The sequence below is a fragment of the Penicillium cataractarum genome (assembly GCF_028827025.1).
Source record: "Penicillium cataractarum strain IBT 29864 chromosome Unknown utg000009l, whole genome shotgun sequence".
In the NCBI taxonomy this organism is placed as follows: domain Eukaryota; kingdom Fungi; phylum Ascomycota; class Eurotiomycetes; order Eurotiales; family Aspergillaceae; genus Penicillium; species Penicillium cataractarum.
In genome coordinates this window covers 3,758,733-3,784,951 of record NW_026622745.1, presented here as the reverse complement: position 1 = coordinate 3,784,951, position 26,219 = coordinate 3,758,733, and the positions used below count along the sequence as shown (strand labels likewise).

Below are 26,219 nucleotides of genomic sequence, written 5' to 3'. Positions count from 1 at the left end.
GTTCCCGTGACTCGCTCCTCTCACGTGAAAGGGTTGACTCGGGGCCAGTTCAGTAGTGATAGACCAGACCTGTGAATTGCTGTGGTTTGGAACGAGCTAGCTCGGGCGAAATGTGAAAGAATGGTCATTCTTCCCGAGAATCTAGTATCGTAGATCCCTAATTCCATCGAGGGGAACCCAAATTCCTAACTCCCGGTTCCACCAGTGCCAGCACACCCGCCACCCACGGAATCGATGAATCCTAGTCATCGCCCAGTGGCAAGGCATAAGGTGTTCGTGCCGGAGACTTGGATTTCAAGGGTCAACCCAACGATTGCATATAACAGATAGGGGACATAAGTGCGGTGAGTATATGTTAAGAGCTTGGGCAACCTTACACTAGCCCTTTACTATCGGGCAAATAACCTTGGACCCACGAGCAGTAGTTAATGGAGGGGGAAGCCGGGGTCAAGGAGAAGCTAAGACCCAGGCTAGAATCGTATATCACATCGACCAAGGCCTTGTATACATATACAGCATGGAAGGCAGGTCATGAACTGTCTGTGGTGAGATTGGACGAGTCTACTGGCCCAATGCGCACTTAGCGAAGCACGTCGGATGATCTTCAGAGGACTCTTGCTTCTTGCTCTTCCAGGTCATGTTAGGGCGATGAACCACGTTGGAGATTTGATATATCAAAAAGAAATATTGAATGTCGAAGTGAATAATGACTCCTTGGGTTTCAAGGATATGTACAGAGTACATATGAGCAGAGCAGCTGCTCCGGGCTACCAGACTGATCATACTACCCAATTCCAGACTCTTGATCTTGTGTGCCATTACCCCAAGCATATACCTCGAAGCATACGCAATCCACCACCTAGATATCTCTAGATGTCCACGTCTCCGTCCACGTCTACCAGGTAAGGTCCCTCTTTGAGGACCTGGCAAACTTTAAACCCTCCTCCATTCATCCTACCCACACTCAATCCGGCATCTACAGGTACAATCTAGTAACCACCAAGTACGACCACCTTGCCACCCTATAAAACTACGTGCTTCTCCCTCGCCGTTTCGGGACCAACCCGCATCCTGCACTCTGCACTCTCACCGCTGCAGAACCGGCTAAAGTTCACGGGCGCAGATCACCCGGAATTTCCATTCCAGCCAGCACCTGCTACGTGGTCCGCGGACAAAGAAAGAAGGAGAACGCCGTGGCCATTGACGAGTACAATCTGAATCCCCGCTAAAAAGGTTAATGAAATATGTGTTGGCAGGGTCTTTGGGCAGTCAAGCTTGCCTTTTCATGAAAAATGAGAAAAAAAAAGTAGGTAGTGGTATTGGAAGAATAGAACAAAACGCCAGTTGCCACTGCGCACGCGGCCCGATTTATGCGCCCGAAACCCCCCCCCTTGCCCTGCCGGGGCAACATTGAAGCATGGCAGACAAGACACATGAAAAAAAGGAAATGAAATACTATGGACCGCCAAATTGTGAAATGCCTCGTTATTTCAAACCCCGAGCTCCTTCTCCGCTCCCGCGCCTGGATCTAGGTAGTCCTCGCGCTCGGCAGCCTCATACTCCGCCACAAGATCCATTACTACCGCCCTTGCTTCGTCGAACTCGCCCAATCCATCGGCGAATGGTGCCTCCTTCTTGTACGGCTCCAAGAAGGCATTGCGCTTGCGTAGCCGATCGTATTGTTGGATGACCCGCTTGAACAAGGTGGCCACGGAGGTATGGTTAGCCAACATGAGACCGCTGACCCGATGCGAATGCTGCAGGTACGGCGATTTCTTCGTCAAGGCAACCTGGATACTGGCTGGGCCCCAGGGAATGAAAGAGGCGAGTCGGCGCTCACGGATACGCAGTAGTGATTTGTGCACGTCGGTAGGATCGGCTTCACCTTGGATCATGTTCAGGATACTAATGTAGCAGCTGGATTTACTGGGGGTCATGGAGACCATGCGGTTCTTCGGCTGGAGGAGACGGCGCATCACGTCTAGCACGGTGGTTTTGCGTACTGTCTTGGCTTTTTCGATGCTGTCGCCGGTGAAAGGAGTGTAAGAGGTGAGCAAGAAGTGGCATCGTGGCGTGGGGATGAGCGAGGCAATGATTCCGGCAAGGTCGTTGTGCATGTAGCCTGGGTAGCGGAGTGTAGCCGTGGATGCCGACATCACCGTTGATACCTACAGATGTCAATTTTCAACCAATTGGTGTATACTGTAGGTGATGAACTTACGAGCTGGTTAGTCTGGTCAAAGTTGGTCTTATCATCGAAAGAGTCAGGTCTCAAGTGGAGGCGATCGGCGACAATGCGCGAGAGCGCGCCGTTATCCAATACAACCTGCCAGAAGTCAATCATCATGTATCAATTGGTGCTAGGATGAACACATACCACAGAGTCCGCATCTTGTGTCAATCGTCGCATGGAAAGCAGACTGTTGTAAGGATTGACGACGACGTCTGTTGTTTGCATATCCGGGAAGACGGAGTATGTCTGGATCAGCTTCTTAGGGAAGCGGTCATTCATTCGCTCCAAGAGATAACTTCCCAGGCCGGAGCCTGTACCACCGGCAATGGAGTGTAATAGCATGAAGCCCTGTATCCAAACCAAGGTAAGTTATAACTCGTCGCAAATCCAACCACACGAATAGACTCCGGGGGCATGAGCCATACCTCCAGTGAATCACTACCATCTGCTTCTCGGTCGATCATGTCAAAGATCTCTTCTTGGACCCCTTCTCCAGCTGCGTATCCAGCACCCCAGTTGTTTCCAGCACCGACACCATTTTGTCCGATAAAGAAGTTCTCGGGGTTGTAGATGTTGCGATATGGACCGGATTGAATGGCGTGGAGAACCTGTGCTTAGATTAGTGACCATGTTTTCGCGTATTTGAGATTTCGAGAAGTGAGAGTGCCCCCATAGCTCTGTTAAAGGGGAAATGTCGTACTCTTGGTTCCAAGTCGAGTAGGATCGCGCGGGGAATGTATCGGGTGTCGTCACTCTGCGCGGTAGTCAATCAGTTTCTAACACCGACAAGGACTGCCTTCAGGGTGCTCTTTCGGCAATGAAACTGACTTGGTAGAAGAACACATCCTTGCGATCGCCGCCCTCGGTCGCGAACTCCTCCAGGTTTCCATCTTGGCTGATACCATGCTCCAGGCACAGCTGTTGCCAGAACTGACTACCGACTGCGGGTAGACACTGTCAGCCAGAAACATCCCAATTCGGTTGTACGATCAATTCCGCCGCTATTCAACCCGGAATCTAGGCGATTATGGTGTTGGGGTCGCTGCGCTCAAAGTCCGCGGAGGAGAGCAACATACCGTTGTTGCCGCATTGGCCGGCTTGGATCGTGATGATTTCCCTGCAAAAATCGTTGATATTAGTACGAATAGTTTTAGAATCGCTTTCTCTGGTATATTTGAGCTTGGAAGTACCAACCTAGGCATCGTGGTCAAGTTTGCGCCGTTGAGGGGATTGGAAGTCCACGCGTATCGCGTTGACGCGGGGAACTTTTGGGCTCTGAGCTGCAGCCTTAGGCATCAATTTACGGTTGGGAACAAAACATCAACAATCGCACGCAAATGCATCCAAATTAAAAGACTCGTTCTAATGGTTTGGTTGGCTTCGCTAAGTATATACATTTTTAAATCAACGTCATGCCAATTCATGCCTCATATCATTTTTACCCTGCTTAGCCGGATGGTATCGTCGTCATCTTGTTTCCACGGGGGCGCTTCGGCCATGCTAATAGCCAGATCGACAGTGGTCTGCGAGCTGACGAGCTCCCACGATGACACCATCGATAATCCGGACTCGAAGGCCATCGTTCTCTCCGTAGGCTGCGATGCAACCTTCTCTCACAGCTTGCTCCATGCCAACCATGCCGGCACAGCCCAGACAGACTGCTCCGACAAATGTAGACGAGTTCTTCAGCAGTCTGGTGGTGGCCTCTGAGATTCGACGTCTGACCTCCTCAGGATCAGTATGGTGCAGCTCGAGGGCAGAAAGACCGGTTGTCTCGACTCCTGCGAAGCAAGCAGGGGTTTCTTTGTCCTTGCCAACCAGCATCTCAGTAACGGCGTTGGTGAGTTCTTGCTTCCATCCACTGCCAGTGGTGACGATGCCAAAGGAGTCTTCCACCTGGTCACGGGCGTACATAACGGAAGTAAGATTGAATGCGCTGATCAAGGAGAGGGATGTTGTGACGCTGGATTCAAAAATTCCAGTCACGTAACGGTGGCGTTGGTTGGTGTGTTTCGACTCATACTCTGCGATTGCCCTGCGCAAGATCCCTACGAGAGGGTGGGCAGAGTAGCAGGCGACGAGGAATGCGTCAAAGTCCGGGATGTATTGGGTAGTATCTCGACAGACTAGTGCGGTCTTGGCCGAGTCCACGGAGCTGTTGATGCTGTCGATGGGAGATTCTGGGTGGGCAGGGTCGTATTTGTGAACCTCTCTCGGAGAGGTATAGAAGTGCCACTCCACATCATTGAAGTTGAGGCTTTCCATGATAGGCTTCAAGGCGTCTGTCATCTCTGTAGATACGTTCGGATTGATAACCATGATCTTGAACGGGCGATCGCCCTGTTGCGGAGCCATGATAGTGGCTGTATGTTTTTTTGATACACACAATAGATGCAGCTGAATGATAGTGAGACAATACGAGAGTGATTAGACCTCGAAGAATACGAGATATCCAGGAAAGGTTGTTCAAGAGTTGGATTTGGCAATAATGCGGTCAGGTCCGAGAAAAGGTGGAGCTATCTCGTATCAAACCCGCGGTCCATTCCGCAACCCCTCCCCCGCGCTCAACTATTTGACATCGACATTTCCAACGTCAACTTCAACGCCATCGTCCCTCTGCAAACCGTCACCAAGTCAATCGAAATCGCGTCGCACCTCAAAAATGCCGCTGATCGCACAAAATCCCCTGCCTCGGCTCATCCTCGGCTTGATGACCTTTGGCCCAACCGAGTCTAAGGGTGCCCGCATCACCTCCCTCGACGAATACAACAAGTGCTTGGACTACTTCCAGCAGCAGGGCTTCAATGAAGTCGACACTGCTCGGATCTATGTCGGTGGCGAGCAGGAGGCCTTCACGGCAAAGGCTAACTGGAAGGAGCGCGGCCTGACCCTGGCGACAAAATGGTACCCGCAAGAACCCGGTGCACACAAGCCTGCCGTGTTGCGTGAGAAGCTTGAGCTGTCTCTGAAGGAGTTGAATACCAACCAGGTCGATATATTCTACCTGCACGCGCCTGATCGCTCAGTTCCATTTGCGGAGACTTTGGAGATGGTCAATGAGTTGCACAAGGAGGGCAAGTTTGTCCAGTTTGGTCTGAGCAACTACACTGCCTTTGAGGTCGCGGAGATTGTCACCACCTGCTCTGAGAGGGGCTGGGTGCGGCCTACAATTTTCCAGGCCATGTATAATGCTATCAGTAAGTGATCGCACAGTTCCTGCCTCTCTCATGAGCAGAACTGACAGCCATTGTAGCTCGCAATATCGAGACTGAGCTAGTTCCCGTTTGCCGGCGCTACGGTCTAGACATTGTTATTTACAACCCTCTGGCCGGAGGATTGTTCTCTGGAAAGTACAAGACCAAGGACGTCCCCGCGGAAGGAAGATATAGCGATCATAACGGTACCGGAAACAACTATCGTAACCGATACTTCCGGGACGCCAACTTTGAAGCTCTCAGCCTAATTGAGCCCGTTGTCGAGAAGCATGGCTTGACGCTAATTGAAACAGCCTTGCGATGGGTGCGCCACCACTCGGCCCTGAAGATGGGTGATGGAGGCCGCGACGGCGTTCTGGTTGGAGTGAGCAGCTTCGGTCAGCTGGAGACTAATCTGAGGGACCTACAGAAGGGTCCGCTACCGGAGGAAGTTGTGGAGGTTTTGGATCAGGCCTGGATGGTCGCCAAGCCTTACTCTACCAACTACTGGCATCTGGACCTGAAGTATACTTACGATACCCAGGAAGCCCTGTTCAAGCCCAAGCCCAAGGCATAAATAGTTGTCCTTGGAAGTGTTAATTTGGGAGGCTTTGTCTCTGAGATATGTGTATACCTATATGCGATCTGATAGATGGAGTACATAAGGGAAATGGAATTTCAGCAAATTCGAGTTGGTGATTACTTATTAGTTCAAACATGAAAGAATATCTACATGATCCACGATCACGCTTTCGAGGATACTACACATTGTAGGTCTCTGTCAAGCGGAGCTAGTTTGAGACCGAAAATCGGGAATCTGACCTGCGAGCACCAAGAGCACCTAAGAATTTGAGATGCCTGAGCGTCCATTATCTCTGCTTGAACCTTGGAAACCTCGTTTCGCGTGCTAAATTGTATGGTCATTCGGAAGAGACGCCTGAGACAGACTGGCTGATCGAACGTGGCCCGCTATCCTCAATTGGGGATAGCGGTAAGTGCAAGGGCGCATCACGTGCACCAGCCATCCCCGAAGCGGCATAGAGCCCTGGATGACGAAGGCGTCCATTCCTTGGGGTATCATTGTGCTTCCGCGGTGACCAACCGCTCAATTTTTGATTGTTCAACAGCTTGCGTCGGATTTGTCCCACCCGGAACCTCTCCTTCAGTGAAGCTGACTCTATCGCTTGTCGCCGACGCATTCGCGACCCCTGGACCCTGCTCGAACGACCTCTACGTGGCCACAGCACTATCCGCCCCCAAACAGTCTCGTTGAACGAATGCGCAGCCACGGCACTCGTGTCGAGGATCTAAACTACAGCCGGCGTTGAGCGCTTAGGATCAGACGAACAGAAGCAATAAAACAATAGACTTGAGTTGACCCTTGCTATTATTCCCATACTTCTGGATGAGCGGGAAACTACACCATCGTCACCTCCACTCCACTCCTTATCGGTTATCTTGAGCGGCCAGGTCGATCTACAACGCCACCATCCAAGATCTCTAGCAGTAGAGACGGCCCTCCCCAAATCCATCCCAAAGGCCAAGAGCCGAAGCACGCTGAAACAACGGCATTGTGGCTTCGAATAGCATTGAACTTGCGGAATCGCGGGACAAAACCCCGAGCCCCGGTCGGTACTCCCAGGATTCAGACGACGAGATGGTTGGCAACCGCCCCCCAATGCACCGACCGACCGAGGGACGATCGCAGCAACCGTTACTCAAGGATGACCCCCAAGGGCGCCTTTCTCGATCCAGCTTCGGCCATGACGCGGAAAACCGGCCCATGTTGCACCACGCTCGTCGGCCTACCATTCAGAGTAGAAACTCGGAATACGACGCTGCCCAGGCGACTCGCAAGAAGTATATGATTGCGGGAGGATTCCTGCTGTTGAGTTTGGCTAGTTTTGTCATTCAGACTGAAACTGCTGTATACATTCAGCACGAGCTGCATTGGGATAAACCATATTGCATGCTGTAAGTTTTATAAAGACGAGTCATCTACCCACACCGATACAAGCCCACACTCGAAGCCCACGGATACTCCCCTTTGCCCATCAGCCCATTTGCCCACTGGCCCTGTAAATCGCTTACCGTTCGGTTCTTCCCACATGCAGCTATATCACCCACGGTTCCTGGGCACTGCTCTGGCCTGTCCAGCTTCTCATTCTGCGAATTCAAAAGCGAAAGCTATCATGGGATGCATTCTGGCGCCGCCATGTCTTCCTCATCAAAACCACCGCTCAAATGGTCGAAACGCAAGATGTACACCTATCAACCCGTGAATCACACCGCTCGCCTGTCCCGTACATGTTGAAGACAACCGCCTTTGTGACCACCGCTTTGACGATAGCCGGTGGTTCATGGTACGTCGCCGTTAACATGACGACAGCCAGTGACCTGACAGCTATTTACAACTGCTCCGCCTTTTTCGCCTACGCCTTTTCGATCCCCCTCTTAAAGGAAAAGCTGCGATTTGACAAGGTCTTCTCCGTGTGTGTGGCCATCATCGGCGTCCTCGTCGTCGCTTACGGTGACCGACCCGAGAAGAAGGTCTCCAAGGGAGGTACTACCGGTGCTGAGGACCATGAAGCCCAGAACCGGCTTTTGGGTAACATTGTCATCGGTGTCGGCAGTGTGCTCTACGGTCTGTACGAGGTGCTATACAAACGCTTTGCTTGTCCACCGGAGGGAACCAGTCCCGGCCGTGGCACCATTTTTGCCAATACATTTGGTAGCATGATTGGATGTTTCACACTCACTGTTCTGTGGATTCCTATTCCTATTCTGCACATGCTAGGCTGGGAGACCTTCCGCATCCCCACGGGCGAGGCGGCTTGGATGCTGCTAATCTCCATCTGTGCCAATGCTAGTAAGTATTAATATCCCTGATTGTGTCTTATATATGGAAGAGTAAGGATTGACCATCTCCCTAGCTTTCTCTGGATCCTTCCTGGTCCTAATCTCCCTCACATCCCCTGTTCTATCATCCGTCGCCGCCCTTCTAACAATCTTCCTCGTCGCAATCGTCGACTGGTTCCGCACGGGTCAACCCCTGTCTTTCGCAGCCATCATCGGCGGAATCCTAATCATGGCGGCATTCTTCCTATTAAGCTGGAGCACATACCGTGAAATGCGCGAGGAACGCAAAAAGCATCTTGAGAATGACCAGGTCGAGTCGGAAAGCGATGAATAGATTTTCCGCGTTGTGGGTCGAGTGGTGGTATATTCTGCTTCTTTTCTATCTACATTTTGTTTGGAGTTTAGCGAGTGTTTGGGTCTTAAATTGGAACTTGTACAGCTACCCATTGGGCTTGGGGCTTTTTCAATCGTTCATATCTCGTTTCGGTTGGTTTCCTTCTGTGACGAGTGGCTTTTGTGCTCGATATTGTCGTTGACTGTGGATATTGCATTCGGACTAGATGATAGAGACACGTCGTTCGTCTTTATGAATGAATATGGAAGGATGTATGTCGAGGTATAGAAATATCTCAAGAAGTAGCCGCGCTATACATACACACTCCACCTCTCACCTTTCAAGATTCCATTCTACATCCATACCCCAACTTCTTTATAAGTGACCTAGGCATGATCTTTCCGTATCTCTTGAAGCATATCCTTCGACGCGCGATCTACAGAGGACCTCGAGGATTCAAATTTACAGAATGTTAGCTATTCATCTGAATAATCATAAAAATTACGTCAAACATAAGTATCTCTCAACTCCCACAAGGTTAAACCCTATGCTCATACCCGAAATAGGAATGCAGTGCGACCCAAATCCACGAAAATTCTGCTCACCATCATGTCTTGAATTTAAGACATTCCCAATTCTCCATCCGGAAGATTTCATCTGAGCCGAACTCTGGTCGGCGGGTACGACCGACTTCTTTGGCTCTCCACAAAAATGGTCGTGGGTCTGCGGGCGTGTTCCATGGATGGGAAATCGGCATCCCGGAGATGAGCGATTGGGTCGGTGAAATCAGGGTCCGATGGTGTACTATGTGAAGGTAGAGATATTTTGAGGGTGGTGAACTAGAGCGGATTATGACATCTAAATTATAGAGTAGAGTGTAGATTCCATAATGCTATACAAGAAGAGAGTCATTGCTGTCTGCCTTTCTCAATCGGTGCAGTTCTTTTTGGGTATTTCTCAATGACAAAGACTGCTGTCTATAACAAAGCAGAGAACTTATCGAATATCGGCAAACGACCGGTCCCTATGCAGCCCTGCACCAGGTTATCTCATAGCTCGTCGAGACACTAGACTTGAACTGCTTCACCAATGAGAAATACCAAACCGCTGAGCCAGCCTTGAGAATATGGTTCATAATTGGATAAATAGAACCTACTGCAGGGTCTCAAAGGAGACAATAGTCGGTGTAACTGAAAATGGGAAACTGGGGCAGGAGGTATACTCCCAGTGCTGTAGCACTTCGTACAACGCAGCTTATCCCATATCTCAGGGCCTAGACCATCAGCATTGGGGGCTTCCAAGATATCTCGAGAAGATCTCCTAAATCTGGTATCATAGATCGCTTATAGATCATCGCGTTAACGGGTGTTGTCCCTGCATGTATCAAGGAGCAACAAGGCACTAAGGCACTATTTTCCAATATAAGACTCGTAGTTGGACGTGCGAGTAGACTCCTCGATTACAAAATGACAGAGCTGAGCTGAGCCACTAGTCTATTTCGAATCCGATGTGGCTGGCTGTGGGACTTTGTACTTTGTCCGTTTGTTTGTTGTCGGGTTCTTTGTTGCTGTCTCTTTGTTTTCTTTTTGTCGTGTCGCCTGCGGAGTACTTCGTATAAGCACGGATAAGATGACTGTCGAACCCTAGGATTCTACTGTACTACATCTCTGCCGGGTTATCAGATCACTCAACCGTTACACGTTCAGCATCCGGCAGTTGATCTGAATGAAGTACGTGTACAACTATAGATAGTAGGAGTAACTCCCCGACTATTGAACGGCCGCGCCGGATCTCCCGTTGCCGCCCCATTGGCTCCTTGCCGATCGCCCCCCGCCCAACCTTCCCCCTTTGCGCATCTTTCGCGCAAGTGCAGAAGGCGCAAACCCACATGCAATTTACAGGCACTCCAGTCTCCGTCATTGGCCACATCATCCTGCACTCCTTTCCTGACGCCAGGGGGTCTCAAGATATGTTTCATTAGGTCCTGGCCCCCCTCCTCGAGTCTCGAGACCTCAGCCCCGATCGCCCTCGAGTCTTACATGATATGTCCAACTCCCCCTCCCTCCCTTTTATCTCAAGTGGCGCTAACTTGTCGTTCTCCCTATTTATATCCAATTCTACTGGCGCCAAGCCCCATCGGATGGAGATGTCGCAGGCCTTGGTACCAGTAGTACGACCTGGCAATCTCCCGGGCGATGGGGCTCTCCCACCGACCGTCCCCATCTTGAAATGACTGACACTTGACATACAAATTTGAAGGGCCAGCAAATGTCGGTGCTGCTTACAACAATCAGCCCTAGACCATGCCGGGATTATCTCTCCAGTGTCTCCGGCAAACGGTCTAACATCTCACCCGTGTCACAGTGTTGCCATTCGACTCGAGGCCCCCTGTGACTCGCATACAACCCCCCAGCGTGGCGTCTGTAAGACCCACCAGTAACAAGCGAAATTGCGACGACTGATTGGCCGTGGGCGTTAGACTCATTGGTGCCTGCAGCCCACTTTTTCTCCGGATGCGTGCGCCTGCTCATTGGCGGTTGCCTTCGGACCCCAGGATCCTGAGATGGTCGTACCCAGGTCAACTGTGAGATAAAGTGGGAAGTGGGTTGACAAAAAGTGGTCCGTACAATGCCTGTACGGCCCCATCGGATTGCCAACGAACTACTGTGGTTTTTAGGGGGAGCCTTGGCTGGCTCAAAAAGTCAACACGTCGTCTCCTGGTGGCAACGACAGCCCCAAAGTCATGACGTCCTCTATTGTTCGGCTTTTTTTTCTCTCTTTTTTTCCCTTTATTTTCTCATTGCATCCCCGGACTTCGCCTGCGAACAATGGATGAGATCTGACATTCTACGGAACTCCCTTGTTTTTTGTTTCTCTTCTACTTCGATTTCAGATCTGGGTCGGGCCACTGGGGGGCGTTTCTCCCAGGAAGTCAATAAACCCGACGGGGATGAACCTTCCCAGGGCCTTTTATCCCGTACGTTTGTTAGATTGGCGTTGGGCCGTCCAATCTGAATCCAGGGCGCAGGGATCTTCTTTCCTTCAGCAAGACCAAGATCCTAGGGCACATCATTTTCAGGTGACCCCGATGTCGTAGTGCAGAACGCCGTAGGCCGTAAGTATACGTAGGAAGACTCGGGACTAAGGCTCTGAAGGGACTAGTCGCGAGTCAATAGGGACACTCGGACCAGGAGAGAACGGATCCCCCCTCTGGTTGCTCTGAAGTCTCTCCGTCGTGGTGGTCGACTAGTCTTGCGAACTGTCTCGTATAGAAATCCGGTATCGACACTGTATTATTGCCTGGTAAATTGGTAATCTCCCAATCTCCGGGGCTCCTCTTTGCCCCCTTTTCACTGGTGCTCGGATGGGAACGGGTAAATACCGTACCGTATCCAATTCGTAGCGGCCCCTCCTGGATTGTTGTTCTTCTTCGCTCTTTTCCCTTTCAACCTTCTCTCATCATCCTTTCGCCAACCCTCAACCTTCACGACTCCTCTCTCTTCGCCCTCCCACCTCTTCCTCACTCCTTGGCCCTCGTCGTGGCCGTCCGTTCCTTATTCAACCGTTTTTTGCCGTTTCGACTTGCAATCGACTTTATTCTCCCTCTTCCGACATCACTCGTTGCGTTCTGCCTGGTGCGGAAGATTCCAATGATCCTCGCTCGACGCAATTAAATCGACCTCCAGATTCCTTGAAACTTTCATAGCTAGGAAGTTAAACGGTCTGGGGGTCTACTTTTTGTCCATCTGGATCTTTTCAACCATCGATTTTTTTCTCCAATTTATTCTTGTTCGATTCGTTATTTTATTTTCTCTTCATTCTTCTTGCACAGCATTGATGGCTTCAATTTCCCTCCCCCCGCAGCACCGGTCGGGGTTTTCGCAACATTTCGACTCGCCTCCTTCGCCGAACCCTGATCATAATCGTCGCCTGACAATGCCAGCCCCGTTGCCGAACCCGCCATTTGTGTTTCCTGCTCGCGATCCAGAGGCCCCCGAGCCGCAGCCGGAGACAACCAAGCGTCGAACGCCGCCCGCTCTTCCGGCATTCTCGTTCAATCCCGGTGCAGGTTCATCTTTACAGCCTCCGACAGCCCCCATTCCTCGACCGGGTGGGCACAGACGGCGCCACAGTGAGTTCGTCGGGGGCGATCAACTAGTAGCTCCAGGGGCCGGAGAACCCGCGGATAAACGGGAAGAACCAACAACGCCGACACAGCCCAGTGCTCCCTCTGGACCTCCACCGGGAAGAGGGCCAGGACGACGACACCATGCTCATCGCCGCTCGGCCGCAATCTCCGGAGTCGACCTGAATGCGATCAACAAGGCCCTCACCACTCCAGCGGCGAGTGCTCCCACTACCCCTGGAGACCGGACATTCGACGACAATTCTTCTCGGCCAATTTCCTATTCAGCCACGAGTCTCGGTCGTCCTACACCACCGGCATCGCCTCGGTTTCCCCGGTGCCTCCGGTCCCGCCTATTCCGACTGCGATTCATATCGAGCCCGCCCCAAGCAGTGACAATGGCGATATCGGACGCCCCACCTCAGCAGTGTCGTATGAGTCTTCGCCAAACGCCCATTCAGTCAAGTTTGGCCAGTACGATCAACACGAGCTTCCTGTCCCCGTCGCACGGGCGACGCCGCCCAGTCACAGGTCAAAGCCACGGCCGAAAACTGCCGATGCGTCTTTAGCCTTTGATATATTCCAGAGCAAGGATGTTCCCCAGGTGCCTAGCGTTAAGCGGTCGAAGTCGACGGGTCACTCTCGTTCGAAGAAGAGTAGGTCAACAGGGAATCTGGATGCCACCCTTGCCATCCACGCTAGCGACGATGCCCATTCGACAGATACATCTCGCCCTTCCTACTCGGATGATGGCTCTGAAATGAGTGACACCGATAATGAGACAGATGCTTGTCCTTCTAAAAAGTCACGGTCGAAGCATACGAAGAAGCAGAAGCGTATTCGGTCGTGGGCTGGTGGTATTCTGGCCCGCGGCAAGGGTAAGCGCCATGGCAAAGGAGAGACTGAAGAGAAGCATGAAAAGCATGAAAAGCACGAAAAGCGTGAAAAGCATGACAAGCATGAGAAGAAGGCAAAGCCTGCCGCATTGACTCCGCCAACTCTTACACGCACCAATTCCGAGGTTGGATCGGTACTGGAGGTCGACTTTGATAATGACGACGTCGTTGTTCTTCGCACGCCTACAAATACCGATGCACCCGTTTCCGCTACCGAGCGTGCTAAAGACGAATCACCTATGCCGGCACCTTCTCTGGAAACTTCGTGGAAACCTCGAAGTTTCTATGAGCAGAATGTCCAAGGGCAAGATGATGTTTTGAGTAGTCCGATCATCGACTTGGACGCAGCGCTTGGTCCGTTTAATACTCCCGGTGACAATCGGCAGTCCCGAAACACCCCCAGCAAGTTCTACCTTGCCACTCAGCGCATGTATAGTGGTGGACGACGGGGTGAATTCGTTGGCCCAGAGATGCGATATCATCGTCGTACGGAGAGTGCTCCGGTTATGCCTCCATTTGACCGAAGTGCCCTTAGTGCCATTCGTTTGACCGGCACCTCGGCAATGGAGACTCCTGATGTCTTCTATGAAGAGGACGAGGATGCGTTCCTCGCTGCAAATCAGTCTCCCAGGAACGAACTTGCTTCATCAGCTCCCGTGGAGAGTGCCATTGCTATCCAGTCGTCCTCTTCTGACGAGGACGAGACGTCAGTCAAGAGTGAAGATACTACGGATACGTTGACCAAGGCACCGGAGCCTAGCTCTCCAAAGCCTACAGGTCTTGGAATCCAGGCAGATGAGGAATCTACGATCCAAAAAGAGGCACCGGCCGTGTCTGACGAGCGTGCTGCTGTCGACGCCATGCGAACCACTCGCAATCCGTTTGCAGGCCCGCCCCGAAGCCCCGTGGAAATCTTAAAGTCGGAAGAAAATGTGTCCAAAGTCCTGGGCCCGCCTAGCCCTGACGTCTCTCCACGCTTCCTGGCTATCGACAAGCGACCAGCGACATCACCTCAAGAGCTCATACCGGGAATTCCTCCGTTCTCGCTGTCTGCAGGTGTCTCACCCTCAGATTCCTCCTCCCCATCGCCTGATGCTCCCCGGTTCAACGACCGCACTTTCTCGTCCCACTCTTACCAACATCTTCCATCAGACTATCCTTATGCCTCGGTTGAGGATGTTCCGTCTCTCACGAGCAGCGCATCAACCATGACTGGTACTATGCACCGCTTTTCTGCCACATTCTTCCCCCGTGCTCGCCTATCCACCGATCGAGCTGCATCCTTTTCAGCCGCCGTCAACCGCCGGAGCAGCCAAGCTAATGCGTCCAAGCGCTCTAGCCTGGCAAGCTTGTCCAAACTCGTCGGTGGGCCTCATTCAGAGCGCAGCAAACTTTATCAAGAGGAGAAGCCTCCTGGAGACGCGCCGGAAAAGTCCAAAAAGAAGCGTCATCTCACTCGCTTGATGCATTTTTGGAAGGTGAAGGACAAGGAGAAGCATGCAGAGCCGACCGTGTCATCCAACACGTCCATACAAGAGTAGACCTGCTCTTTGGTTCTGATTTGCATTTACGTTTTCTTTTCATGGCGCAACAATCTCGGCATAGCGATATCCTGACAAGAGTCATCCCGTTCCGTTTCCATCCTCGCATCTCATCCTCTCCCTGCGCTCGCCCATTCGGTTTCCTGGGCTCTCTACTCTATTCCCCCTCTCTCTCTTCTCCTCACTCCCGATCGGTCCTGTACATATTTAGCTTCGGCTGTTTTCTTCCGTGTGGATTTTTTTTTCTATTATCTGTCTGTTTCGGCGGTCATTTTTAAACTTTCTGTGTCTCTTTGCAGACGTTCCTTACGAATTTCTTTTACTCTCGGGATCGCCGTAGCTGGTACCCGAGTACGATATGCTCCCATCTTTCTTGTCTATCGTTTATGTACCTGTGTGAGTCATGCACGGATTGATTATTGACTTTCTCTACGATCGTTGTCCCCTCTGTGGACCTTTCCTTTTTTTTTATCATCTCTTTTTATACATCTTTCCTTCTCTAACCACATTTTCTTGGTTCATGGCGGTTTGCCTGAAATATCATTCTTACCCACCCTCTCCTCCAGGGATGGGCTCTTTTTTTTCTTCTCATCATCTTTCATTTCGTGATTCTATTTCTGTTTGATTGGTGGGGATGTATTGTATCTATTGTTCGATACTCTACCGCTTTGGTGTATGTAGTGGCAATTTGACTTTGTGATAAGCTGATAAGCCAAAAAAAAAAAGCGGTTTCCTCCCACTTTTCCCCACGTTAAGCTGTTCAACCACCACACTCCAGTCCTGAATTGTTTAGTACCTCTCTTTACTATCAATTCCACGTATATAAAGTATTACATACCTCTACGCCATCAAAATGCCAGGCGCACGACAAGGCAACCGTCGCAAGGATAGAGACACCTTCGACAAACCCCAACAACGAACCCGCCAACCAGCCAGACAAGAAAAAGAAAAGCCCACCGAACGAACAACCCTGACCAAACAACCCCCTCAAAAAGAAGAACCAGACTCCGGTCCAATCGACCTCTCAACCACAATCCCAATCCCCCTCCAACAACTCCTCCTCGACGTCTTCAAAACAGCCCTCCTCACCACCTCCGCCGACCCCAACAACCAATCCGAAACCGATGCTGAATCAACCCCGACACCCCTGGACACAAAAACCCTCATCCAGACGATAAAGTCCCACTTGTACCAGCGGGACTTTGACTCGGCGTTTGCAGAGGCTGGGGAGGAATTACTGCGTGCGTATGCGTTGCGGTGGAGTGCTGCGCGGGCGTTGGGGTATGCGGGGATTTTCAAGGCTGTTTTGGGGTGGATGAGAGATGGAGAGGGGGAGGTGTCTTCGTCTAAGAGAGTGGTGGATCAGAATGGGACACGGGTTGTTTGTATTGGGGGTGGTGCTGGGGCGGAGATTGTTGCGCTGGCGGCGGCGTGGAGGGATTTGGGTGGGTATGAGGCTGGTGATGCCGTTGCGGTGCTTGGAGAGGGTGTTAAGGGTGTTTCTTTGGATGAGAAGGTGGCGGATAAGGGGGAAGAGAGCGTTGCTGGACAAGGCGATGGTGAACAGGAAAAGACTGGCTGCGCATCACCCAAGCTCTCCGTTGCAGCGGTTGATATTGCGGATTGGTCCATCGTGATGGACCGGTTGTCCAAGACGATTGCTTCGTCAGATGTCCCGACACAAAAGACCTCGAGATTCCAACCTCCCCTCCTCCCCGGATCTCACGGCCTCGATATATCCTTCAGCCGAACGGATGTCCTGGGTCTCCCGGAGTCCGATCTCCAGAACCTCATCCTGGGCGAGAAAATCACGCCCACACCATCCCTCCTCGTCACCCTCATGTTCACCCTAAACGAACTTTTCACAACAAGCATGCCCAAAACGACCGCCCTCCTGCTACACACGACAGAACTCCTCCCACCGGGAGCAGTCCTCCTTGTCGTCGACAGTCCGGGCAGCTACTCAACCCTGAAACTGGGTAAAGCTAAAGACGGGGCTGCGCAGGAACGACAGTATCCGATGAAGTTCCTGCTGGATCATACGCTGCTTTCTGTTGCGAAGGGGAAATGGGAGCGGGTTTTGACGCAGGATTCTAGGTGGTGGAGGCGCGAGGCGGCGAGGTTGAGGTATGAGGTTGGGGAGGGGGCTGGGTTGGAGGATATGAGGTATCAGGTTCATGTTTATCGGAGGGTGTAGTGGAGGTTGGGTGTGATACTTAAGTAGGGGGATGGTTAGGAGTATATATGGGGTTTGATGATACCCTTTGGATATGTAGATTTGATATTCACTGATATAAACAGGAAGATTTCAGTTGAGCGATTGTGTCGTACAAAATAGATCAGTAGTCGACATTCTATTAAGGAATCTCTACATACTAATGAAGACACGGTTCTAAATCCTTCGGCTAGAATAGCAGAGAGTAGAGGTATTGGTATTGCTACAGATCAATAAAGGCGGACAAACAAATCAAGTCCACCGCCGTAGGACTCACCCACAGTCCCACGGTTTCTCGCTTGCGATTAATTGGTACATTTGGTTTGGTCCAAAAGGGAGATGGGCGGCATCAACTTAGACCGGCCCTTTCTTCTGAATCCATTTCTTCCACTTCATCAACATCCCCCCAGCAAGTTCACTTAACTCCGCAGACCCAACAGGAGGCTAGTGCTCTTCCCACCGTCCTTACCCTCTCCACCAGGCAAGTACGTCACGTTAGGGTTATTGGCCAACGTCTGAGCAATCTCTTTGCTAGCATCGATCTTACGGATCTCAATCAAGCCACTACCAGCCTTAGCAACAGCCTTGCTGATAATGTCAGCAGACTCGGCTTCACCCTCGGCACGGATAACGTTGGCCTGACGCTCCTGCTCGGCGCGCTCGACGATGAATCGTGCCCGCTCGGCGTCTTGCTGGGCGATCTGCTTCTGCTCGACGGCGCGGGTGAATTCCTTGCCGAAGGTCATGTGGGTGATGGAGACGTCTTCGAGGGCGATGTTGAACTGCGATGCGCGCTTGAGGAGGTCGTTGCGGATTCGGTTGGAGACGGCTTCACGTTGGGTGATTAGCTCGGCGGCGTCGAACTGGGCGACGATTGCTTTGAGGACTTCGTTGCCGATGGAGGGGAGGACACGTTCGTCGTAGTCTGTACCGTAGGACTATCCCGGGAGAGAAGGTTGGTTAGATCTCGCTGTTTCTTAAGTATATGAGGTGGTGATGGTTGCTCACCTGGTAGATCTGAGGCAGCTTCGGCACCTCCGGACGGTGCAACACGCGAAGCGTCAGGCTGACCATCTGCAAATCCTTACTTCCAGTGGTGGTGGAGATATTGCGCGGCTTCGTCCGCACATCGTAGACGATAGCTCGCTGCAACCAGGGGATCAAAAAGTGTGTGCCTTCGTTGACGACGGTCTCCTGCACACCCGAGATCCTGTCGAAGATGACGGCGCGAGTTCCACCCCGAACATCGTAGATGGAGGCGTTGAACAAGATAGCACCGGCAGCCACGGGGCCAGCTAGCCGGTAGATGTTATACAAGGCGTTGGCCATGGTGTGGAGGAGGGTTGTGATTGAATGTAGATTGGGGAATACTCCAGAGAGATGAGAGCTCGTTTCGTTTCCATGATGGCGGGCTTTTTGGGGCTGCCTAATTGGGTTTAGTGCGCGGGTGCCAACTTCGCCCGACTTCGTCTTCGTCTTTTCCCTTTCCGCCCTTTAGCAATCCACTTTCAACCTCCCCTCTTCCTCACCTTTTCTCTTTGAGATTCGATTCTGTCACAATGGGTGGTGCTGCTGATGCTAAGAACGGCCAGTAAGTGCTTGCATTGGCTCCCTAACTCCCAAGCTTGGGCGTGGTCGAGGGGGATCGCGTTGGCATGTGTGTCCGGTTGCACCCGCTCGATGGGCCAGCCAGACCATAGCCCATGAGCGATGCCCTCGATCACTTCAATTGCTGGTTGACCATAATCTGCTGCTTTCCCAGTTTACTAACATGTCCTTTCTAGTTTCATTGGCAACTGGGGCGAGTTTGGTACGTGACGAAGCTTCCTTGAATTCCCGAAATGCGCATATCCGAGAGAATCGACCACCGCCTGTCCGACCGAACAACCATCGAACCTACTCGCATGGATTATAACCAGATTGCAATACAACCAGATACTAATGAATTGCACGTTTTCCAGGCTGCCCGACCCCCAGCGCATTGCCACCTACTCGCTCTCTTCTAACCGCCAGCGCCCCTTCGCCGGTGCCTTCCACGCTGCCATCTTCAACAGCTTCCGTCGTTTCCGCCACCAGGTTCTCTACGTCGTTCCTCCCTTCATCGTTGCCTACGCCACCATGAACTGGGCTGTTGAGCGGTAAGTCCGATCTCTCTATGGGAACTGCGCCGGGAATGGCAGACTGGATGGGAAAGGACAAGTACTGATACTGGATATTTATAGCAACGAGTTCCTCAACTCCAAGCCCGGCCGCCTGCTTGAGGGTGGTGGTGGTGAGGAGTAAATGTGGATTTTTTGTCACAAGTTTCCGAGATAATTGAGGAAGGAAGAGATGGGAAGTATACCGGGTTACGCACCGCGATGCGAGCCGAGCAGCTGTATCCTTTGTACAGTAAACTAGAAAGCAATCGATCAATTGGGATTTCATTTGTCTGCCAGGTTGTTTTGTAGTTCTACATATCATTCCTTGTTCACGCATTTCTATATACCTCGAGGTCCAGTCAGCACCAATCGGGGCTCTTCAATTGGCCAGACCAGCCCTTTTCCTCTTCGATCCTCTGTGCTTCTTATTTGCTTCTTAGACCACTCAACCCAGCCCAATTCCAGTTTCCATGACAAACTGTATCTCTCTCCTCTCTCCTTGTTATCGTTGGGTATCCTCTCGGCGCCTCCAGTCTGCTCTTCAGTGGCCCAAAGAGCCCGATGGTCTCCACTTGAACCGCTCCAACTAAAAAATTGCCCAAAACAGCAAAACTACCGCCGCCTTTTTCTTTCTCGCATGCGCGCTCTTCGACTTCTTTCTTCACGCTCTGTCCCCGTCTGTCGTCGCACCTTTACCTTCACTTCTACCGTCAATATGAGCGAGATCACTCACCCCTCTATCAAGGGTAAGCTTCAATTCCCCTTCTTCTCGCTAGCTCCCGCTAGATTTTGCGAAAGTCGCTGGCCAAAAGATTTCCGACCCCGCCATCCTTCAACGTCATCCCACTTTTCTTGACCCCTCCATCCCACCTTTTCACCATCAAAACTGGAATCGACTACAATTACCACCAGCACCACCTCTTGAACAATTCTTCTCCGTCAATGGCATCACTAACTCTTTAATCTCCCAGATGGCTGGTTCTCCGAGCAGTCCCGCATGTGGCCCGGTCAGGCCATGACCCTCAAGGTCAACCAGGTTCTGCACCACGAGAAGTCCAAGTACCAGGACGTCCTCGTCTTCGAGAGCAGCGACTACGGCACCGTCCTGGTCCTGGATAACGCTATCCAGTGCACCGAGCGTGATGAGTTCTCCTACCAGGAGATGATCACCCACCTCGCCATGAACTCCCACCCCAACCCCAAGAAGGTCCTGGTTATCGGTGGCGGCGACGGCGGTGTCCTCCGTGAGGTTGTCAAGCACGAGTGCGTCGAGGAGGCTACCCTCTGCGACATTGACGAGGCCGTCATCCGCGTCTCCAAGAAGTACCTGCCCGGCATGAGCATTGGCTTCTCCCACCCCAAGTCTCGCGAGTACGTCGGTGACGGCTTCGAGTTCCTCAAGAACCACAAGAACGAGTTCGATGTTATCATCACCGACTCCTCTGACCCCGATGGTCCCGCCGAGGTCCTCTTCCAGAAGCCCTACTTCGAGCTTCTCAACGATGCCCTCACGGAGGGCGGTGTCATCACCACCCAGGGTTAGTCACCTTCCCCCCCCCCCCCCCCCCCCCCCCAAGTCTCTGTTCATGTCCCTAACATCCTCCAGGCGAGAACCTCTGGCTCCACCTCGACCTCATCGCCAACCTGAAGAAGGCCTGCAGCGAGGTCTTCCCCGTTGTCGAGTACGCCTACACCACCATCCCCACCTATCCCTCCGGCCAGATCGGCTTCATGGTCTGCTGCAAGGACGCCAAGCGCAACCTTCGCGAGCCCGTCCGCGCCTGGACCCGCGAGGAGGAGGACAAGCTTTGCCGCTACTACAGCCAGGATATCCACCGCGCCAGCTTCGTCCTGCCCAACTTTGCCCGCAAGGTTCTGGATAACTAAGTGGATGAGTTGGTAGAAGTAAAATTTATTGTTGTTCTTTTTTGGGAGTGATCTAATTATGAACTGAGTAAAAGATGTAGTATCTTATCAATGGAACTCATTCTGGATCATGGATTCTTTTCCCAATTTTTTGGCAGTGACACTTGATTGAGAGTAAAGTTTTGGAGTTGCACTCTCGGCTTTCCTTAAGCGACCTCTTTTCGAATTTAGAGAGGGGAAATTGATAGTTTTCAGGGTTGGATCTTGTCAACGGGCTAATTTACTAGTGGTAGCTCCTGTATTTATACGTATGTCGGGATGTATGCCTGCTCTGCGACTCGGCGAGCTGACTCCATTTCACGCAGACTAAATATTCGAATTTCGCAGAACCATACGCAAATTCCTCTAAGTGTCAGACAATATGTCAGCATATCTTGCCTCGTCTTCTTCTCAATCTCATGAGCGATCCTCTCGGTTCTGCTTGTCGTCGATGATCATCTTATAAGGCCCGATGCCCGAGTACATGGCTAATATCAAATGCAACCTATACCCTCGCAGAAAACAGAACCAACTCCATCATATCATAGCACATGCCTGCATGCACTGGAATACACTCTTGTCTCTTGAATATAGCTTCCGCCAGAATGACCATCTCCCTCAATCAAACAAAAGACCCGCCATCGAAAGAGCCCCAACCCCTTCAACACCCGACTTACTTTCCTCCCCATGAGCCCATCTCTTCATCCTTTCAATTTCATCAAGTTCCCCCTTCTGCACAAGTACATCCGCCAAGTTTTTCACGGTCTGCAGCGTTGCCGGATGCGTTGGCCCAAGTAATTTTTCTTGCATCTTCAATGCCCGCCGATACGCTGCTTCTGCTTCATCCAACTCGCCCTGATCGCTGTATATACGGGCCAGATTGCTGAGACTAACTTGGATGTCGTAGCCCTCTTCCGCACCGAGGAATCTTTCTTCACCGGCTAGCACGGTTTTGAGCGTTTGCTTTGCTAGATCATGCTCGCCTTGTCGGTATTGAAGGACCGCTAGGTTATTCAGGGTCATGATTGTGTGGGGATTTTCTGGGCCGAGGGAGGTTGTCCGCCAGTGTAGAACCTTTTCACATGTTTCTTTGGCGCTGTCTAGGTCTCCCTGGCATTGTCGTAGCATGGAGAGAATGTTCAGACTGACAAATGTGTCTGGATGGTCTTCCCCTAGGACCTCCTCTCTGCCTTTTAGAGCTCGTAGTGCATTCTCTTCCGCGGCGGCAAGCTCGTTTAGCTCGAGTAGGGTGATCGTTAAATCACTGACACTCTCCAATGTGTCTGGATGCAGGTCGCCGAGAGACTTTTCTCGCCCGGCAACGGCCTTTTGAAGCATCGATCTCGCAGATGCGAGCTCTCCCAGGTGAAGTAGTGTCTCGCCAAGTGTTTGGGCACTATCCAGTGTCAGGGGATGATCGGCGGGCAACAGATTCTCCCTAATATCCAATGATTTCAGGCATTTCTCATATGCCTCCCCGTACTTTCCATTCGTCAAATCGTACAGAGCAGCGAAATCCAAGAGCTTGGCACACTCAAGCAAATCCGCTGCCGTGGAAAAGGTGTAGGAGAAGACTAATTGCGCATGCGGCGTCAAAGCCTCCAAAACCGGCCAGTTCTCATAAAGATAGCTATCTCGCCCGGGAAACTTGACAGAAAGCACTCTCAGTGCTTCCGCCTGCCAATGCCGAAGCATACCCGTGAGCTCTAGCCACTTTTTCGTAGAAAGCGCTACGAGTCTGTGCATTCTCACGGCGGCATCTTTGTCCTTTTCAGCGCTGATCAGGGAAAATGCTTGTAGAGCACCTAATGCCGTCCGGAATCCAACTTCTGTTTCCCCTTCTTTGCGAAGAAGCATCCGCGGTGCTCGGTGGTGATCCAATACCGCCATCAGAGAAAGGATCTGTGCTGCTCGTGCTTTTTCTCGAGATATTTGGTCAAAGGATAGTTTCCAGGTTCGTATCACCGAGTTTTCTGTATCCAAGTCTCGACGTAGATCTTCGAGATCTTCACTCAAGAGATCTTTTAGATCTTCCTCTCCCGTAGCTAACAATTCGAGGTACTCGGAGACTGTCAGACAATTCTCGCTAATGAACGCTGCAGCCTGCGTAATGGCCAGTGGTAAATAGGCAAGTTCTTCGACAAGTTTTATAGCATCGTCGTCAGACCATTCATCTTCGGGTATCCTCCCTCGTAAGAGATCAAGTGAATCCGCCGCATTCATCGGTAGAATTTCAATCGGTTTCTCTCGACCAGACAGCCGTTCACCAGCCCGTTTATCTCGCGTAGTGAAAATAATATACCCCGTCGAGCTCTGCGGGAGATAGCGCACCAACGGTTTCGAGTTCTTCCGGTCTTGAGCGTTATTAGAAAGTTTGTTTCCAAAGAAAACTGTAGCGTCGTCTGCGTTGTCCACGATCATGAGCCATTCGCCATTCCGCTCGTCGCTGAGCCACTCGTGGACCAGCTCCAGAATGTCGACTTTGTGACTGTCCCATCCTGGAAGAGCGAGTCTTCTTGCGATTTCTTGGTAGCCCTGTTCGAATCTGACCGGGCTGCCTGCATATATCCAGAAAACGTGTGCGTCGGGATGTTCTTCTCTGAACCGGTAACAGTATTCGATGGCGATTTGCGATTTGCTAGATTTTCAACCAAGAAAAATGTCAGTCGCTATGTAAAGCAAATATGTGATTTGACTTGGGATGAAATGGAGCTGCAAAGTCGCATGCTCTGTAAAAATGGAACCATAAATCGAGGCTATTCACATACCCAACACCGCCAAGTCCCGCGAGTGCAAGTCGACGTGATTTCTCGAATTTAGATCTTATATTTTCCATAATCGACTGACGCTCTAGGAACTTCGGATCCCGTTGGAACGGAACCATAAATACAGGCGCTGAAGGTAGCTGAGACCAGACCGAGTCCGATCGCGGCTTATAATCATACTCTGCCGGCCCGGGCGTGTACGCTGGCGGAGATGAAATGACAACATTAACCATCTGCTGATGCAACCCACCAGTATCCTGCTTTTCGATCCGGGCCATCGAGTGGTACATTCCGGAGTGTACGAGGAGATCGAAATTAGTTTTGAGCACTTGATCAATCTTTTCCACCTCGGATTCTTTGATAACTCCAATAAAGGCCCTTTTGCCGCGACTCCACGAGGAATCGGCGCTTCGGGGCAGCGCCTTGACGAAAAGTTCTTCGAGGTGTTGGACTTGGGAGAGACAGCTTCGCAGAACTGGTAGCATCACGGCTTGCGAGGTTTCGTCTACTTCCCCCGCTTCGATCTGTAGTCGAATCTTCTTCACGAGATCTAGCATTAATGGTAGGCGAGTGCGGATATCCTGGTATACTTGCGGTCCGTTGGAGACTTCATCTTGTAATTTGTGGAGTTGGTTTAGCGCCCTGCTGCCAAAGTCGACGAACTGGACGATGGCGGACACGAGTCCGATGACAGCGAGTGCTTCTGCCATCAATAAGAGGAGTGGTACCAGAACTTGTGGATATCAGAGATTCCTAGGTGGGAAAGAAGGGACTGGTGCAAGCAGAATGCACTGTGAAAATGAGGAGACGACAAGGGGAGGGGAATTGGTCTAGTCTGGTGGGGGTTGGGGGCGAGATTAGATGAGCATAACTTGTTTGTCCATGCTTTAATCTTTTCGGTCTAAATACCGAGAAAAGATTACATGCTGACAGTCGACTTATTACTGCTAACTGGCTAGTGGATTCTCATAGCGCTTGTTGCACGGGTCATTCCATGCTTGATTTCCAGAACCAGGGCTTCCTTTTGTGCTTTATGGGAGTTATCTTTTATGCTTCGAATATTCCAACTTATGGAGCGCTCGAGTAGACCCCGAGACCTGGTAGCCAGCACGCTGCAGGGATCCGAATCAGCTCAGCCCCTACTATTCCAGTAGAGTCACACGGTCAAGGTCGTTGTCTCGTGTTTGGTGATTTTGTGCAATCCCCTAGGTGGCCTATCACCGTCCTAGCTACCCGTTGACATCAGCCTCACGAAGTACATCATTGAACCAATACACCAAGCTCTTCCATGAGTTTCCTTTCTTCATGGAAGTTTTCACTTAATATATGAGTTCGTAATTATTCTAGAATCGTTTATCCACCACGCTTCCACATCTAGTTAGCATCCGCCGATGGAGACAGCTAGAAAAGGAAATACAGATTGCCCACACTTGTCATCTAGTGCGATAGAAGATCAGGAATAATGGCAGCGAGATCCGATAACACCCAAAACCGACAAGCGGGCGTTTTCCACGTGGAATTCGCGCATGCGGAAATTGGAATAACCTAGTAGAGGAAAGGAAAACCGCGTCAACATTAGGGGTTATCCGGTCATACCGTCTTTAGAACCAAGGCCTGTATCTGACTGATAAATACATCCAATGAGAAAATTTCTATCAAAACCCTACACCTAACCATGCAGTAGTAACTGCAGTCGCTCATAAAACTAGTAACATGATTGTGCTATTGATAGGATCAGAAGGATTCCGAGGCGGTTAAGGGTGGAGCCGCGGGGAGACGGGAGGGTCATACCGCAGTTGGAGTGTATTTGAAGCCATCTTCGTGTTGGGGAGGGGTCAATCCGATTACTTATCAGCGGGGCAGTTCCACTGTATCCTTAGCTGAAAAGCCATGTCATCACTGAAATTTGTGGAATTAATCAATTAGTTTGTCAAGACAAGGGGTCCGTATGAAATTTGAGCGGATATAAATAGCGGAGGCTACAGGTGCTTCTTTCATCGGCGAAGCCAC

The 26,219-nt window shown here is 51.3% G+C and overlaps 9 protein-coding genes across 9 annotated transcripts; 6 read left to right on the top strand and 3 right to left on the bottom strand.

Moving 5' to 3' along the window:
• Nucleotides 1-1,490: 1,490 nt before the first annotated feature.
• N7496_011970 (uncharacterized protein) lies at nucleotides 1,491-4,588 on the bottom strand (the record flags this gene model as incomplete). Its single annotated transcript, XM_056704883.1, has 9 exons — nucleotides 1,491-2,168; nucleotides 2,222-2,326; nucleotides 2,378-2,581; nucleotides 2,659-2,841; nucleotides 2,934-2,987; nucleotides 3,062-3,174; nucleotides 3,310-3,350; nucleotides 3,428-3,513; nucleotides 3,779-4,588. 9 exons carry the CDS (start codon nucleotides 4,586-4,588, stop codon nucleotides 1,491-1,493), a joined length of 2,274 nt encoding a protein of 757 aa, XP_056550843.1.
• A 307-nt stretch (nucleotides 4,589-4,895) lies between these two features.
• Nucleotides 4,896-6,004, top strand: N7496_011969 (aldo/keto reductase family protein; the record flags this gene model as incomplete). The annotated part of the gene is made up of 2 exons (XM_056704882.1): nucleotides 4,896-5,430; nucleotides 5,487-6,004. The coding sequence occupies 2 exons, from the start codon at nucleotides 4,896-4,898 to the stop codon at nucleotides 6,002-6,004; spliced, it is 1,053 nt and encodes a 350-aa protein (XP_056550842.1).
• Nucleotides 6,005-7,084: 1,080 nt separating this feature from the next.
• N7496_011968 (DMT family transporter) lies at nucleotides 7,085-8,620 on the top strand (the record flags this gene model as incomplete). The annotated part of the gene is made up of 3 exons (XM_056704881.1): nucleotides 7,085-7,401; nucleotides 7,542-8,296; nucleotides 8,361-8,620. The coding sequence occupies 3 exons, from the start codon at nucleotides 7,085-7,087 to the stop codon at nucleotides 8,618-8,620; spliced, it is 1,332 nt and encodes a 443-aa protein (XP_056550841.1).
• A 3,837-nt stretch (nucleotides 8,621-12,457) lies between these two features.
• Nucleotides 12,458-15,183, top strand: N7496_011967 (putative cell wall proline rich protein; the record flags this gene model as incomplete). The annotated part of the gene is made up of 2 exons (XM_056704880.1): nucleotides 12,458-13,178; nucleotides 13,208-15,183. The coding sequence occupies 2 exons, from the start codon at nucleotides 12,458-12,460 to the stop codon at nucleotides 15,181-15,183; spliced, it is 2,697 nt and encodes an 898-aa protein (XP_056550840.1).
• Nucleotides 15,184-16,036: 853 nt separating this feature from the next.
• N7496_011966 (25S rRNA (uracil2843-N3)-methyltransferase) lies at nucleotides 16,037-17,380 on the top strand (the record flags this gene model as incomplete). The annotated part of the gene is made up of 1 exon (XM_056704879.1): nucleotides 16,037-17,380. The coding sequence occupies one exon, from the start codon at nucleotides 16,037-16,039 to the stop codon at nucleotides 17,378-17,380; it is 1,344 nt and encodes a 447-aa protein (XP_056550839.1).
• Nucleotides 17,381-17,817: 437 nt separating this feature from the next.
• On the bottom strand, nucleotides 17,818-18,727 carry phb1 (prohibitin subunit PHB1; the record flags this gene model as incomplete). The annotated part of the gene is made up of 2 exons (XM_056704878.1): nucleotides 17,818-18,336; nucleotides 18,407-18,727. The coding sequence occupies 2 exons, from the start codon at nucleotides 18,725-18,727 to the stop codon at nucleotides 17,818-17,820; spliced, it is 840 nt and encodes a 279-aa protein (XP_056550838.1).
• A 230-nt stretch (nucleotides 18,728-18,957) lies between these two features.
• On the top strand, nucleotides 18,958-19,681 carry N7496_011964 (ubiquinol--cytochrome-c reductase subunit 8; the record flags this gene model as incomplete). The annotated part of the gene is made up of 4 exons (XM_056704877.1): nucleotides 18,958-18,989; nucleotides 19,183-19,212; nucleotides 19,360-19,536; nucleotides 19,621-19,681. The coding sequence occupies 4 exons, from the start codon at nucleotides 18,958-18,960 to the stop codon at nucleotides 19,679-19,681; spliced, it is 300 nt and encodes a 99-aa protein (XP_056550837.1).
• Nucleotides 19,682-20,176: 495 nt separating this feature from the next.
• N7496_011963 (spermidine synthase) lies at nucleotides 20,177-21,426 on the top strand (the record flags this gene model as incomplete). The annotated part of the gene is made up of 3 exons (XM_056704876.1): nucleotides 20,177-20,285; nucleotides 20,511-21,077; nucleotides 21,146-21,426. The coding sequence occupies 3 exons, from the start codon at nucleotides 20,177-20,179 to the stop codon at nucleotides 21,424-21,426; spliced, it is 957 nt and encodes a 318-aa protein (XP_056550836.1).
• Nucleotides 21,427-22,062: 636 nt separating this feature from the next.
• On the bottom strand, nucleotides 22,063-24,919 carry N7496_011962 (uncharacterized protein; the record flags this gene model as incomplete). Its single annotated transcript, XM_056704875.1, has 2 exons — nucleotides 22,063-24,082; nucleotides 24,213-24,919. The coding sequence occupies 2 exons, from the start codon at nucleotides 24,917-24,919 to the stop codon at nucleotides 22,063-22,065; spliced, it is 2,727 nt and encodes a 908-aa protein (XP_056550835.1).
• Between the last annotated feature and the right edge of the window lie 1,300 nt (nucleotides 24,920-26,219).